The 16724-nt window shown below is 45.9% G+C and overlaps 1 protein-coding gene across 1 annotated transcript in view; it reads right to left on the bottom strand.

Annotated features, from left to right (window-relative positions):
• The window catches only part of LOC144128121 (cell adhesion molecule Dscam1-like), a 252505-nt gene that overhangs the window by 148726 nt on the left and 87055 nt on the right, over window positions 1-16724 (bottom strand). Inside the window, exons 2-3 of the mRNA XM_077661207.1 lie at window positions 15893-16065; window positions 13675-13831 (exon numbers count right to left, since the gene is read on the bottom strand). Of these exons, the coding sequence (XP_077517333.1) occupies window positions 13675-13831; window positions 15893-16065 (330 nt within the window). The remainder of the gene's footprint in view (window positions 1-13674; window positions 13832-15892; window positions 16066-16724) is intronic.

Genomic DNA, 16724 nt, shown 5'->3' with positions numbered 1-16724 from the left:
CCATCCCCTGTTCTTGCGCACTTTGATGAAGAGGCTGAAACCGAAGTCCACACCGACGCGAGCAACGTCGGCCTCGGCGCCGTACTCGTCCAACACCAAGGTGGCGTGGAAAGGGTCATCGCGTATGCAAGCCGCACGCTTTCTCGCGCTGAAACAAACTATTCGACCACAGAAAAAGAATGCCTTGCGGTTATGTGGGCAACCATGAAATTTCGTCCGTACCTCTACGGCCGCCCGTTCAAAGTAGTTACCGACCACCATTCGTTGTGCTGGCTTGCAAATCTTCGCGACCCATCGGGGCGCCTAGCCCGATGGAGCCTCCGCCTCCAAGAATTCGATTACACCATTGTGCACAAATCTGGCCAGACGCACGAAGACGCTGACGCACTCTCTCGCGCGCCCGTCGGGTTAGCGGATGATAGCATAGAGGACGAGAGTGGTTTTATTGGAGTTGTCAGCGCCTTAGACCTAATGACCCGCCAGCGAGCTGACCCAGACCTGCGACCTATCACTGATTATCTGGAGGGCCGAGCTTCTGTCGTACCCCGACAATTTTCTAGAAACCTGCCGGCCTTCTGTCTCCGGAACGGCATTTTGTTTAAGAAAAACTCCAGCACTGTTGACCGAGCGCACCTCCTCGTCGTTCCGGCAGATCTCCGCGCCGATATCCTTCTTGCTTGTCACGATGAGCCGACCTCCGGCCACTTGGGCTTTGCCCGCACACTTGCACGCGTGCGCCAGGCGTATTATTGGCCCAAACTTTCTCACGCCGTCCAGCGTTACGTCAGAGGCTGCCGCGATTGCCAACGTCGTAAGGCGCCTCCTCTCAAGCCAGCGGGCTTGCTCCAACCTATTGAACCCCCTCGGACGCCTTTTGATCAAGTCGGCATCGATCTTCTGGGCCCATTCCCTGTGTCATCGACCGGTCATAAATGGATCATAGTCGCGACCGACTATTTAACAAGGTATGCGGAAACTAAAGCGGTGCAGCGCGGTACGTCATCTGAGATCGCCCAGTTTTTTATGCAACAAATCGTGCTGCGTCATGGCGCACCGTCCCACGTAATCACTGATCGAGGTACGGCGTTTACGGCACAGCTCATGCGCGACGTGTTCGAGCTCAGTCACACGAACCATCGCAAAACTACTGCCTATCACCCACAGAAGAACGGGCTCACAGAGAGACTCAACAGAACGATCGCCGACATGATCGCAATGTACATAGACTCGCAGCACAAAACCTGGGACGAGATTCTCCCGTACGTCACATACGCTTACAACACGGCCACCCAGGAGACGACCCGATTTACACCATTTCGTCTGGTCTACGGACGTGACGTTCAGACGATGCTGGATGCAATGCTTCCATGCAGCACTGATGACCACCCACTCACGCCAGACGCCGAGCAGTTCGCTCAGCGCGCCGAGGAAGCACGTCAACTTGCCCGTCTTCACATTCAGCGGCAGCAGGGCACGGATGCACGCCGCTACAACCTCCGTCATCGACACGTCGAATACCATCCGGGAGACCAAGTTTGGGTGTGGACCCCGGCACGCCGCCCAGGCTTGTCTGAAAAACTGATGTGCCGTTACTTTGGACCGTACCGAGTTTTGCGCCGCGTCACCGAAGTGACCTACGAAGTTCTTCCTGACGGGACTGTGCAGCCTCAGCGTCGTCAACCCCGCTCTGAGGTTGTGCACGTTGTCCGCATGAAACCCTACTTCACGCGGTAATGGATAGTACGCTCAGTGTTCTGCTAGTTTTCGCGTGGGACACCTTCGCCCACCTCCCTTGTACATTTTTGTGTGCTTGTGTTGTTTTTTTTCTTTTCTCTTTCCACTGCCCATACTGCAACCCCGCTTTTGTTTTTCTTTTTTGGAGGGGGAGTAATGCCACCTGGTGTTCTCAGGTGGCGCTGAAGTGTCTTCGAAGACGTTGAAGTGTCTCGCGCTGGCTGGCTGGCTGCTTGCTGTATTCTGCTGGTTAGCGACCTGTCTCCCTGTTTTCCGTTACACTATTAAAGTTTCTGTGCGCAAGCGGAATGTTCACAGGTTTAAAAATTTTGCACTCTATTTTACAGTTTCTCGTGTGGATATCTGAGGTTGGGCTTCACTTCCATCGGCCTCCAAACGTTGGTCACAAAGTACTGTGTGGCCCTGACGTCACCAGTTGATATTGAGTGGCGTGGAATGCCGTTTGTTTGATATCAACATTTGTTAGAATTGGCCGGTTTGCGGCCCCACAGACATCAGTTCAGTCGCAAAAATACTAAGAATCAACGTTTTTTAAGAAAAAAACTCGGATGGAGTTGTCCTCGTTGTCAGTTTAGAAACATCTAGCCATTTATATGTGATAATCCTGGACGAGGAGATACCATTTTGTAATTACGTATAAGAATGATAAGCAGTGTTTGTGAAGTAGAAACCTAAATCAGAAAGTTTAAAAGCGTGTAATCGCTTGTTCGCACTCACTGTTGCTACAAATTAGGGTATATTGAAAAAATTTCAAAGGCTATTAAATATCTGAAGGTAATTATGTTCTGCGTCTAGAGATTTTACAAGGTAAACGAATCCCTAAACATTAATGAGTGATTTGCACTTTTTGAGTTTAGGTAGGGGGTTATTACGAAATTTGAGACATAACAATGTCAAAATAAGTTATTTGCACACTCTATGTGAAGTACTGCACAAGTGTCAGGACAAACGTTTGTTAATATTCTTGTTTATCTTCATGCTTACGACAGGTGCAAGCAGTAATTCGAAAGCAGATGTTTAGTAAAAGGCCACAGAAATGATGCTCTTTTCGTCAACAAGGGGTAAGAAAGACGTGTGGGCCCATCAGCTACTTGAAAGATTTAGTGCACTTCTGCGAGCATGAATTATCGCGTGGGACTATACTGCTCAGAAAACTTAAGATTTCAGTCCTTCGAGAAATAGTGGCACTTGTCAAGTACTTTTGTTTAACACTTTTAAAGTGCACATAACAAATGCGATGCCCGCATTGAAAGAAGAAGAGTTTTTCTTTGTGCTTAATCGAAAGCTTCAGAAATTAGGCACAACCGCAGAGAAATTGAAACCGAAATGCTTACGAAAGCACGTGAGATATATAGCGAGAAACAGAACGAACTTTGCGGTCATAAAGAAGACATTAGAGGGTGCGTGTGCATGTAAGTGCGCCCCGGAAATCCCGCCGCTGAAACGAGTTGAGCTGCCAGCGAGTGAAATAAAACTCCATGTTTGAGTGCCCCCCCCCCCCCTCCCTCCAACCGACAAACGCGCGGAAATAAACGATCGCGGGACGAGCGCCACTAAATCTTCGCTGTCGCTGCACGAGCCACAAATCACCCCGAGCTTCTGTTTCAGGGGTGCCGATCGCCTCTCGAGGCTCCGCAGACGTGAGAACGCATCCAGGTGTTCAAGCCACGCATGGAATTGTTCGGAGCGCTGCAGCACGTCGTTATACTACGGTTTTTAACGGGAGGTACGCACAGGAAATTCTTACGCATGAATTGGGCTCCAAGCCATCCTTTACAGAGAAGAAAAGTGCGCCAAATTTATGTTATTTCTGGGGACCCCGTCAAAATGCGAAAAAACTTTTTTTGCAGGCAGTTCATCGAATATTTTCGGAGCGCTAATACTGATACGTTTGGAAAAAAAATTATGTTTTTTGTAAAAGAGTGTTTAAGATAACCTTAAAAGTAAACCATCGCGAAATGAGTTCATGAGAAACAGTTTCTATTTTAAGAATCTTTTAGAGAGAAACAAAGGCACACATTGTAAATTATGTACTACAAGATGAATCGCTTCATACACATACATTGCCATTCGGCAGATACTATTCTAGTTTTTCGTGTCATTCATCTATTATGATAAAAATCCGAAATTATTTGCATTCATAAAGACCGAAGCATATTTATTTCGATGGATATAATTGTAAAATTCATGTTTTGCCAACGTCGCACATTCAGTACTTCCCAGACGACAACGGAAATCCGTGTTTTTGAAACGTCACATTCCAGCAGTGCTTTGGTGCTTACAAAAAGCAGCACTTATCTGTCCACCTCGTCTTCACAATCAGGCACTATAGCGTCGACAATAAGCTTAGTGATTTCCCAAAAATATCTTTTTATGAGTGTATTTTCGTTTTCCGTAAAACTGTGCGCATTGCAAGCGCTAGAGAGCCAGAACACAACATGCGTCAGATTTACAGTGAACAGATTTGAGAGCTATGTGTTTTCTATGTGTGCATGTTTTCATAATTATCATGATGGACTTCGAGGAGAGTTGTTGACGATATTCCGTGACGATATTCGTGACGATATTTCATGACTACAGTTCGTGACAATACTCTATGACTTCAGCGCGGCGAACGGGACAATGAATAAGGAAGCACGAAGGGACACAACGCTGTGCTGCGTCATGGTCCCGTTAGTCGCGCTGTAGTGATGCAATGTTGTCGAGGCAATACGGTTAGTGCGAGAGAGCTCACGTTCAAACCTAGCGCACCTGGAATAGCCTACTTTTCAAGAGCCAGAATGTCACCTAAATTTACAGCTATTGAGGGCCACTATAATATCCAATGAATAGCTGGTAACAGAAATGCGCAGCTCTCTCTCCCTTCATATCCTTACAATCCCAGTAATCTAATCGCGGCATCTGCAAATCTTGGTAATGTTTTTGGGCGTGTTCTCCGCAGCGCATAGCAGGAAATAAAGAGATATTCCGCACCATCCCCCTCCACTGAGTGGACTGGCTCGTTGGGAGCCGCTTACATTGCATCCTAGTGCACCGAGGGATTAAGACACCGGATTGAGTATTGTTTTTTGCGGTCCCCACGTCTTCCCCTCCCCTTTCCTCCTTCCTTTTTTTTCTTTTAGCTCACTTAATCTCGTATCTAGCACACCGGTCCAGCGTCCACTATCACGGCTGAAGATCGCAGATCTCGGTGCTAGGTGGTGGCGACCGACCCTGCTCGTATCCATTCTTCACCGCCTGAAGTGGACGGACGGCCTTCGCCGAAGGCTGGTACCGAACCAACGGATAGACGATGTCGTGGCCCCGTGGACAGGAGCCATTACTTGGACTTAGCTCCATTCGTTACGGCTGGCAGCAGAGACATATGCCGCCCGGCCTGTCGCCATTGTGTGCGTATAGCAGGGGCTATTGTTACTGCTTTGCGCAGAGGTCACTGCAACCATACATCGCCAAGACAGTTTCCGACCATTTCAGTGGGTTTACAGAAGCTGCATAGTGCTCGTTATTTGGAAGTAAAAACAAGCACAGCGGCGAACATAAAAGAAAGCGTAAAATACTTCTGTATACTTCGATGCCAGAGATAAATTGTATACAGACAAAGGTGGCAGTCAAGACGAATCTATTCAGAAATCAGAGCGGTCTTGAGAACTTGAGGTAAAAACGCACCAGATTAAGGCGGGACTAGCGGGAAAATTTTGCTACAAAATAGATCAATAAAGACACCCCTACATTTACCAAAGATTAAAGATTAGGACGTACAGATGGCTGAAGCGATTGTTTTTAATGGTGACCTGGCTTCAATTAACCGCTAAACTAAATTTTACGTCGATGCTTTAAGCCCGAATGAAAGAGGATTAACTGTGACAATAAACTTTTTCTTCCAGATGCCACTGTGGGCTTAAGGAGGTTCAATTTTTTGTGAAGAATTGAGTTTTTTACAATTTATATTTATCCTCTTTAGTTATTATGTTGAGCACATATTGGGCGATATTGATGTGGCTTTTTCCGAAAATTCAACGCGGAGCTCATCATATTATTACGTTCTGGCAAGCAAAAGAACAGGGTCATGTAACGACAGCATGAACAAAGCTACAAAGGTTACAGGCTAAGTGCCAGAACATCGTCCAGCGCCATTGGCCGCTTTCATTATCATGATCAGACTGACTACGGCACTGCAGGGCAAAGTACCGTCCCATGTCTCTCCAATTAACCCTCTCCTGTTGGCTAAGATCAGAGTGTAATTTATGTCCTGTGCCAGCTGCTCCCATCCCATCCCTGCAAACTTCTTTATCTTATCTACACACCTAACGTTCTGCCAGCACCTGATACGCTTGGCTTCTCACAAAATCCAGTCCGTTACCCTTACGAATCACTGGTCTTCTTGCAGTCGCATTACACGCCCTGGCCAAGCCGTTTCCATCCCTTAATTTCGACTAGGGTACCATTTACCCGCGTTTGTTTTCTGACCGACTCTGCCGTCTTCCTGTCTCTTAACGTTACACGTTGCCCGCTTTGCCGTTGTCTTAGTCGTAGCATTATCCAAGGCCATCGAGCAACCGTCCCGAATAGATGATTTGGAATCTTAAGGATCTTCCAACCGTGAGAGATAGTGGAAACAGAACAGAAGAGAATGAAAAATTTGCCACCGAGATAAAAGAGACATTTTAAGAAAGCTTGACTCCGGAGCTTCATGTACAGTGATCGCTCAAAGGCCAAGACTAATTCCGGTAATATTCCGGACACGTTGGTCATTGTCTTCTTTCTAAGCAATACCTTTCTAATTACAATATTTGACACGCACTCTCAATGTTTAAAAAACTGAGTTTATTATTTTGTTCATTCGAGTTTCTTCAGTGCAGCGGCCAGAAGGCTGTCGTAAGAAATGCACGCTCACGACATTCTGGTTTCAAACCCTAGCCAAGTCACTTTCTCTCAAGGATGTAGGAAGCCAAGAACCAGCGCCCCCTGATATCCTTCAGTCAGCCGCGTATCTCTTCGTAGAAAATATAAATCGTTGAAAAAGAACACCCTCGGCGCGCCACGTTAGCACTGCTGCCACTGCGCGGCACCGACCTCTCGGGCGGCCTTGCCTGCTGGGAAGGGTTATTGCTTCGATGGCTACGCCTTCGTGCCGCTCTCACCATTGTGGTAACCCGGCCGTAGTCGGCTCGGTACCATGCCCCCTTTGGCGACTCGTGCCGATTCTATCCAGCTCCTGTCTAGACCTGCCCCTTCGCGCACGCCCTCCGGCACAAACCCCTGCTCCGACGCGGTCTGCCCCCGGTGGACAGTCGGGTGCTGAAAATTAGATTACGTGGTTCCCCACCACCGAGCCCCAGGGCTCTCTTCGGAAATCCGGCGCGCGTCCATATCTGCCGGATACTAAATTATGGTGCTCCAAAAGGCATGCTGTCCCGATAAAATAAAAACCTCAACGCGTAGATGTATCCATAAATCAAGACTCCGGGGTAGGCAATTCATTTAAAATGAATAGGACCGCAACTTCTGCACTACGCTTGGGTCTTCATTTTCAGTTTTGGTCAGTAATATCCACTCTCATTGTCGCTGTTGCTCTAAAGGGCACTGGCACGCCACGCTTTTGTCGAAGCTATCTGTAGTGCACAAAGGGTTCATCTTGCTTATGATCAGCGTAAACACCAAGAAGTAGTAAGCGCCCCGGAGCCTTTCGAAAGGAAATAAACTTCTTTTCACAGATCGTGGTCGTGTGATCAAGGTTTTCTAGCAACAAACTCTTGAAATATTCTACTTGCTTCAGTTTTTTGAGGCATCTGATATTGATATGTTTTAAACATGCACTATTGATCTTACTTTGAGAAATGGTGCTTTAAAAATACCCTGTTTCAATAACCCTCAAGAGCACATGCTGCTTATCGAGTAAACTTTACGTTTCCCTACGCGCTTATTAAAGTTTCAAGACATCTAAACCGCTCTTCGGGTTTTTGAACGGACACTAATTCTCTGGTGTTTTCTAGATATGTTGAGATATGTCCGGCAACCAAAGACGCATTAATCGGTGAGAAAATTGGTTTTGAAAATATGCCCCACATTCCATTCAAACTCATGGCGTCATTACCGAAAAGTAAGAGCTGTCAAAATTTTTAAACGCATGGCAGTGAAGAGTAGCCTCTGAGTTCCGTGCGTAAAAATTTGCTGCGAATGCATTTTACTTGTGAAATCGACCGGGGCTGATAACAGTTCTATTTCGTTTTTTCTTTCATTTTTAGCTTGTTAATACCGCGATACCGTTTTCATACAGGCTAACTCTTACTTCGCCTTACTCTCCCTGTAATGATGTTTATCGCCTAATAAAAAGAGCCCTGAAAATTTCTTCTGAAACATCCCGCCAGTAATTACAGCGTTCAACTGCTGATCAAAAGTTTCCGGGTTCGAACCCAACCGCGGCGGCTGCGTTTCAATGAAGGCGAAACGCTAAAGGGCCCGTGTGCTGTGCGATGTCAGTGCACGTTAATGATCCCTAGGTGGTCGAAATTATTCCGGAGCGAAAGGTGGGGTGGGGCGAAATGGTGATGTCAGTCGAAGAGTTAAGATCTGGCTGCGGGGTGCATCCTTTGTTTATGCCGCTGCATATGCATTACCGCCACAAGAAAGCTCTATTGAGTCTGTATGAGTAGCCTGATACAGTAATCAGGCATGAACTGGGTGAGTTCGAGTGTGCTTTTTGGGTGTCATTGGGAGATTCCAGGTGAAGAAAAGCGTAGGAAAAGGCAGCAGATAGGTTGGCGGATGAGATCAGGTTTGCGGGGATAGGATGGCCGCAGCTGGCACAGGACATGGGTTAATTGGAGAGATATGGGACCAGCATTTGGGACATAGGAGATGTGGGACAGGCTCGGCAGTGGGCGTAATTAACCAGATGATGGTGATGATAGGGGTGTAGGCTAAGCGTGTACGCTTGGTTGCTCATTACGTCTTATAAGGCGGCTGTTCGTTGAAATATCCACTGTGAGAGAAACGGTCGATAGAGAGGAGAGGTAGCTGGAATGTTGTGAATACTGGCGCCAGTCGAAGTATCTAGTCACACTATGGGCTGGCAGTGTTGCGTAGCAAGGTGCAGTGCGCGAACGCGGCCAAAGACTACGAGGGCGGATTACCAGATCTTTCAGTGGAAAATGAGGATTGCGACAGCAGGTAGGAGGCTGCGAAACGGTGCTGCGAGTCGGGGTGTTTGCGAACTCTGGCGAAAGGCGTGGGTTTTGAGGGTGCGGGTGTAAGGCTGCGTTCGTTTCAAGCACGCTCACTCATCAAGGCATAATCCAAGTCTGCAGATAGATACTGCGGGTGTCGGAGTGCGGCATTGAGAGTGTAGGAGTTGCCGAGGGCAGAAACCAGCAAACGGGTGGTATTTGAGGTTTAGGGGTGCAAGGTTAAGTTAGTTGTTGCGGTCTTATGGCGTATACGTTGGTACTGCTACCGAGGTTGACCTCGAGGTTTAATGGGGTGCTGCGCTTGTTGCATTATATAGAGATATAGGTATCTGGCCGGACAGTGAAGACGATACAATATCGCCGAGTGACAACCAGACAGCTCTCGCTGTAAAACAAAGGTATGTGTAGTATTGGGGAACTTCGCCCTTTAGAGAAGTCGCGACAATGTTTTTGTTATTTTTCAGCTTTTTTAATTTCTTTTCGCGTAAGCTCATGTACACCGCAGTTCTCCGGCTGCCACTTCCTCAGGCACTATTTATAGGTACTGGGCAGATCAAGACAGATAAAAAAATATTTCAGCAACCACAGATGAAGTTTTAGCACAAACAAGACGATCTTCTAAGCTTAGCTATGGAGTCCATTGTTTATCATGTACGTCAATCTTTTGCAGTGCTCTGTCTAGATGTGCAAGTGCCATAACCAAAAGATTCCTTAATCGTAAATACTCAATCCAAACTAAGCATAGACGTGGCCCACAACTAATATCACATAAAAGAGAGCTTGAAAAAGGTGCAAAACGCTGCTCATTCACTTCCTAGATACTCGGTCGTTCACATTATGATTTGGTTGAAGTTATTTCCAAACCCAGCTGTCAGCATTGTGATCCTGGTAAACTACGAACGCACAAAACAAACACTTATTTCGAGAACAGTTCGGTTGCATGTCCCTATGCTCATGCCTTCGAAAATTACCGATACGTAAGAGAGATTGTCTCATCGAGGCGTGCCTCAGCCTACCGTTTGTTCTGCTTTTGACACTTGCTTCCATCGTTGAAAAACCACTCTTATGTAGGCAGGATAAACCTTTACCCGACGGCAAGCCTTGTAAGTGCTCAAGATTAGAGACCAACCTCTGAATAGAAAGAAACTAAAGCCTCTCCTCAAACAGCGTTGTGTGCAGGAAAGATGGGAGATTTGAAAGATAGTGTTGTATAAGCATTGCTGGTGGCAGTGCAAACAGTGTAAACAGCTGATTAGAAAAATCTTCCTTTCGAGAATACACCTGCTGATATTCAGGCTTAACATAAAGATAATGAACAATAAAATACATATAATATGTTGGGTTCTACGGACCTAGTATTACATCAACACTGCCAAAATTTTGAAAGAAAACAGATTTGTCAAACGTTCTGAAAGGCAAGCAGAGGTAGAAGGAATCACTGGTAATTTTCAGTGCAAAAAACACTACCACGCAGAGCTTAACCATAGCTTTCGAGACAATGTATACATCCTGACTTCGCCTTTTAAGCCAGCCTACACGCCTTTTCCGGCGATTTTGTACATTAAGCCCACCACTACGTTTGTGTATTTCCACAACAGCTTTAAATGCTGTGATGAGTACGTTAGCAACCCTGTAGCGCACATGAACGCGCAGTAATCTTGTCTAGACAATAGACTGCAGAATTAGCAGGAGTAATGTAGACGCCGCTCGAGTAAAGCGCGGTTGCGGAGTGGTTAAGGCTCTCGGCTACTGATCCGGAGTACCTGGGGCCGAACCCGACCGCGGCGACCGCGTTTCGATGCAGACGAACCGCGAAAGACGCTCGTGTGTGCACGTTAAAGATCCCCAGGTGGTCGAAATTATGGCGGAGCTCTCCACTACGGCTCCTCCTTCCCCTTTCTTCTCTCAGTTCCTCTTTTTCTTCCTTCCCCTACAGCGCGGTTCAGGTGTACGACGAGATGTGGGACAGATACTGCGCCATTTCCTTGCCCCAACAACTAATTTTCATTTTAAAAACGCTCTTAATTCGACGTCAGACTAATCAGGTAGAATCTGTCGCTTGCAGCGGCTCTACAAATGCAGATGGATACAATGATGACAATTAATACTATTTTTACATTTTTTTGCAGCAGTACTCTGCGCTTGATTTTGCGACAACCAGATACATTTGGTACGGCAGAGCCTCCTTGTCGTATCCTCTTCTTTCCCCACATTAGGCAATGATTATATCCTGTTATGCCTGTGCACTTAATTCATCTGGCCCTCAGATGAATAAAATTATAGTCGTAGGTAATACTCTTCCTATTCTAAGAGTGAGCATTTTTTATCCGACGAATACGATCTCAATGATCATGAGTTCACTCCTCTACGACTATGATCACCTGTAGACCGCGTCTATAAGTGTTAATTCCTTTCCCGATGCACACCTCAAGTGATAAACAGCTGGTTGCACAGTTCTACATTGCGCGATCGTAAAAGAACACATATAGAGCCCGTCACCTGGCGGCTGAATCATCGAAAACACGTAGTTCTTACAATTGGGCATCCCTGGCAAAATTTACAAGAAGCTTTGTTACCGCATATGGGAATTGTTAGTTACGGAAATGAAGCTGCTTCTTGTGTTTCCAGTGTCGGACGGCTACTCTAGAGAGTGGGTAGCAAAGAGAATAAACAAACTTATGCCTACAGTAAATTTCTGTCTTTCTCTAAATTTCCGAAATCGTTACAGAGAAGGGCTGCAAGTGTCAGCTATTTTTCCGCGTGAAGCCTTTTACACAGAAAATCCAGCAAAATGTAACCTATCCCCATCATCGAGATTAAGTGATAGGAAGGAATGGACTGCCGGAAAGGCGCAGCGCATTATAGGACAGCTCCCTGCCGAAGAGAAATACTTTCAAAGTGCATGCATCACTCAGTGGGACAGGGGGGTAGGGGGAAGTTCGATACGTTGAGCGAGAGTGGTGTTCAGCCGCTAGTTTTGCGGTGTGCTTATTCGAAGTCGCACAGTGATCGGTCTGCAGCACAGACGGCGATAATGACTCTAGCAGACGTCTGTTCATTGTTGAGCCCAAAGCTGGGTAGCACATGTACGCAGCCTTTATGGCGGACACGATCTGTCATCCTCCCGTTTTCACGCATGTCGTCTCGGCGTCACCGCTTCCGGGCGACGAGAATAGGGAGTTGCAGCCGCTAACCCCGATGCCATTGGGCTGGAAAGTTTCGAGAGTTTCAGCCTAGGTTCTGCGTAACTGTCGGCTTCTTGTTCACCGCGATTCCCGCTGATCGTCTGAATTTGCTGAGAATGGGAATTAATAGGTATCCTTTGACGCTTAAAACTGGCAGTACTGCGTGCTGTTAATGTCATAACAAGTCACTGCTAAAAATCGGCGAAAAGGTGAATATGGTTTATTTAGTCATGTACCGATGCGCGAACTTAATACCGAATAAAGCGATGGCAGACTCTCTCGACCCCATTCTTACTTTCTTGCAATCTCTCAAAAATAGTTTTCTTCCCTACTGTAAGATTCCATATGACGATCCCCATAATTCATTTACCTTCCATAAGGATTATATGGAGGCAGTATGGAGCTTATAGGACTGTATGGAAAGCACTTATCAAAACTTATGGACTCCATATGACGTGATGCTCGATATGTGGAAGTCGTATAGAAATTGTCTAAAACGATTATCGACTCTGTACAGGAAATATAAATTTCTATATATTTTTCCATATCTTGTGGACACAAATTCCCATAATTTCATACGAGCAGAAAGTTTCAGTGGGGTTAGGCAACTTTTATTGCGTCGGTTCAAATGACATTTATTCTTTCACCTGTTTCTTTTACAAGACATCGTGCTGTGTGCACTAACTTGAGATAATGGTTTTAGTATCATAAGGTACCTTTGAGTAATAAAAAAATTACTCGTTGATTACCTTTTTATAGATAGTGCGTCACATGATGGTTGAGGAAGAGCGGAATGACACAAGGCCAAAGAAGAAAGAGGAGTTAACATAAGAAACGGACACAACATTGTACACTTAATGTAAAGCAAACGAATCCATAAGCTCGTGCTGTCAGGTGCGTCGCATAAGTGCCTCATCGAGGGCGAGGGATTTCTGAACGTAGCATTTTCGTTCCCTCTTTTGTTGGTGCGTTTACTTAAAACACTTTTTCTGCGTGTTCTTTATGAAGAATAATCTCGCGTTGTCTGCCAGCCAAGAACTTTACTAAGTGAACCATAAAATGAAATTGATTTGTACCAATTTCCTTGAGCGCGCGAAACGAGAAACCTGTGGCTGAACTTCACGAGCTATTGCGCTAGCTTTCTCATTTATCTTGCTTATGTATCAGCCGGCGCAGAGCCGGTTGATTGAGAGTTGTGCCGAATGAAACACTCAGTAGGCTGTCTTTCTGAATTAAATGTCAGGCGCTCAAATTAAAATTCGAATCTGAGTCGGCTAATTTAACAGCTTCGTTGCTAACATAAGACACTCTAGCAATACTAGAAGACTTGAGGTTGGCAGCCGCTTCCAGCTGGAAATTCTTAGTTACATCGAGAAAGCAGAACTTTTTTTGGGTGCAGACAGGCCGTAACAAGTGGCAGTTCTAAATACTCCACATCAGGCAAAGCACACAATTTTCTATTAGCGTAGGTATTCCCGAATTGTATGCGCTCGCTTTTCGCGAGGAGCTGCGGTAGTTCCCGCGATGGCTCTTTTCACCAAACTCACCTCCTCGGACGTGCGCGAGTCGGCTCTTGACCAGGCCCACGCTATTGGAGGCCACGCAGCGGTAAGTAGTAGAGTGCACTTCCGGCCGGAACTGGGAAGGAACAAACGACGGAAACACCAGGGAGCCATCCGAGCGTGTCTCCCGCAGTCCGGGGATCTGTGGAAGAAGAAAAAAGATTGTCTTTTGATTGTGGATTGTCAATGACTGACCCACTTAACCAGTGCCGACCTCCTGTGAAGTGATCACCACAAGTGCTGCGCAGTCGCATGAACAAGCTGAATTTTTGAGAACGAACGCTTATACAACTCACCGCAGAACCATCCAATCAGTTAAAAAATTAGCTGCATTATATGCTATTCTAAGGCCATAAAATATACAACATAAATGTTAGTAATTCCACCCTAATCTTATCTTTTAAGAAACTTCCAATAACAAAACACATCATTAGGTAAAAAGTGCAAATATTTGGTTGAATATGTTATATGACGTTGAAACATACGGCAAAACGCACTTTCTGTTTAAATAAAAAATACTGGTTTATCCCTATTCTGCTTCCCTCAGTTTTCTGGGATCTGAATGAATCGTGCGAAACCCCTGTGAAGATCAAGATCGCGGACACTCGCGCCAGCTCCCGCAATTGGGTGCGCTATGTATGGCACCGACAGCCGTGTGTTAGTCACGATCACGATCAACTCTTAGCTGAATTAGGTCATCTCCAACACCAAGCGCAGGAAGAGGGTCATATATCGTCTTCCAGTAGATACCGGGATACTCTGGCATTGTCGGGAACGACGCAGCTGACGCTGCAACTCGAGCGGCTCACGGCACTGCCAACGTTCTCCAGATACCGTTGACAAGAGTCGACGCAGCAGGACATCTGCGAATGCTTGGCCGAAGAGAGCTTTTAGCGTCATGGTCTTCTGCTGGCCACTCCACAAACCGTCTGCACCGCCTAGACCCTTTACTTCAACTCAGTCCTCCGTCCGGCCTCTCCCGCCGCGATGCTACGCTGTTGTGTCGCCTGTGGCTGGGAGTGGCGATCACAAATGGCTACTCCCACTTAATCGCAATGGCAGATTCTGCTGCGTGTGAGATCTGTGGGTGTGACAAAACAATAGAAAACCTTCTTTGTAACTGCCCTCGGTTTCTGCGTGAGCGTGCACTCCTGGCTGCAACACTCCGCCATTTAGATCCTCGGTCCCTTACTGAAGCCAAGATTCTGGGTCGTTGGAGTAAGCCTTCATCGCAGAGGACAGCTTTGAAGGCATTTTTCAAGTTCTTGAAGGACTCAAGACTGAGTGCAAGGTTGTGAACTATCAGTGTGTGCCCTGTGTACCCTGCAAGTAATGAACAACCAGCATGTGGAAAAGTGATCATATCCTTTTTCTCTCTCCCCTTTCTATCTCTTACTGCGTTCCCCTTCCGACGTGTAGGGTAGCATACCGGGCGCTGCCTAGTTAACCTCCCTGCCTTTCCGTTTGTCATTCTCTCTCTCTCACCGAGAAAATTTCGGATTTCACGGACCTCACTCCAACAAGCTGCGGCATCAAAACAACGCCGATTTTAATTGATCTCACGGTCTGTAGATTTCTAACTAGAGGCTATTTGTGAATGCTCAGTGGCTTAAATTTATTCAATGCATTACGTAGATATGATATTAGCATTACTCAATCACAATATCGCTTCTTTAAAATCCCTTGGCAATACATATATTTTATTCGCGCAAAATGAAGAGACTGTTTTAAACCTCTCAATCAATTTAAAACTTTTAAAATATTTTTTCCTTTAAACCACTCATCGTCTTGATATGTTGGCAGGTAAGTCCCTTATGATACATTTTTTATGGGTAGCGCAAATAAATTACCCAGATTTACTTCACTGGCTACGAGGAAAATAGAAATCCTGTTGCAAGTTTGCGAAGGTCGAACGTGTCAGCTCTCTATACGTCACTTATCTATATTCGTTCAAAATCAGGGTGCTTTCTTGAAATAATTTTTTGCGCGTTTTAGTTCAATGTTGGAAAGAAATAAGGCCCAAGATGATTCGTAAGGCTGCTTATATATAATAAGAAAATGAAAAATACTTTCAAATGTGCAGCCAGCGTCGCGATCCGCAGAAGCATTTCAATTACGTGAACGTCTTTGTGTCCACCACAGCTGAGCCTATTTCCATAAGCGTAGCTAAGCTTCGACTGGGTAACCAGCATCTCTCTCTCACCGTGGTGGCGGCACTGCCGTCCTCTTTCTCCCATCGAATGCTGGGCGGTGGTTGTCCCTGGGCCGAGCAGGGGAGGACGGCTCCCGTGTCGCTCAGGAACTCCACGACTGCAGGTGGCTCCAGAACGATGGTCGGGCCACGACCACCACTCAGCTGAGGGCTTAGCGCCGATGCTGAGGCAGAAAAGACAGAATCGAACGTTGAAGTAAGGAACAGCCTCTCGTGACATAACGTAATGAGCACTGATGTCATGAAACCTAGAATATACGGCAGCGATATAAAAAACGACATAAATAACACCACGCGAAGCTCACTGATCCTAAGTGAGGTTTGGCGAAAAAAATTCGAATTTGAAATTTCTTTAGTCATGTGTTATAGAAGTCTTATATCATTAGAAATGTATATTACGCTTTGTTATTTAAATTTTTGAAATTTTGCGTCCTTTTTTGTCGTGACGTCGACCGGAACAGTGATTGCGTTTTGAGATCGTCTCTGCATTCCGGATGGTTGCAAATATTCATTGCGCCAAAGGCTTTCAATAAAAATTTATTTTGAAATTGTTAATACTACATTTCGAGCCACTGGGGTCTTTCTGCAGCTCTTCTGTCATGAAAAGTTTTGATGAATAAAACTGTCTTGAGAGACTTTATTGGAGTTTTTCTCAAAACAGCATTTTCGGTGGCTTCTGTTCCATTTTCTGTGGAACTATAAGGCATAGGCAAAAAATGTTTTTCACGCATGTTCATCAATGTCATTTACATAACTGTTATCAGAACCAGTAGCCAGAGTTTAATGGTACTTTTCTGAAAAACGAAAATCATGGTTGGCAGTT

This window comes from Amblyomma americanum, chromosome 4, assembly GCF_052857255.1.
Source record: "Amblyomma americanum isolate KBUSLIRL-KWMA chromosome 4, ASM5285725v1, whole genome shotgun sequence".
NCBI classification, from domain to species: domain Eukaryota; kingdom Metazoa; phylum Arthropoda; class Arachnida; order Ixodida; family Ixodidae; genus Amblyomma; species Amblyomma americanum.
Note: the sequence above shows the minus strand (reverse complement) of the source record. Positions and strands in the feature narration are given on the sequence as shown.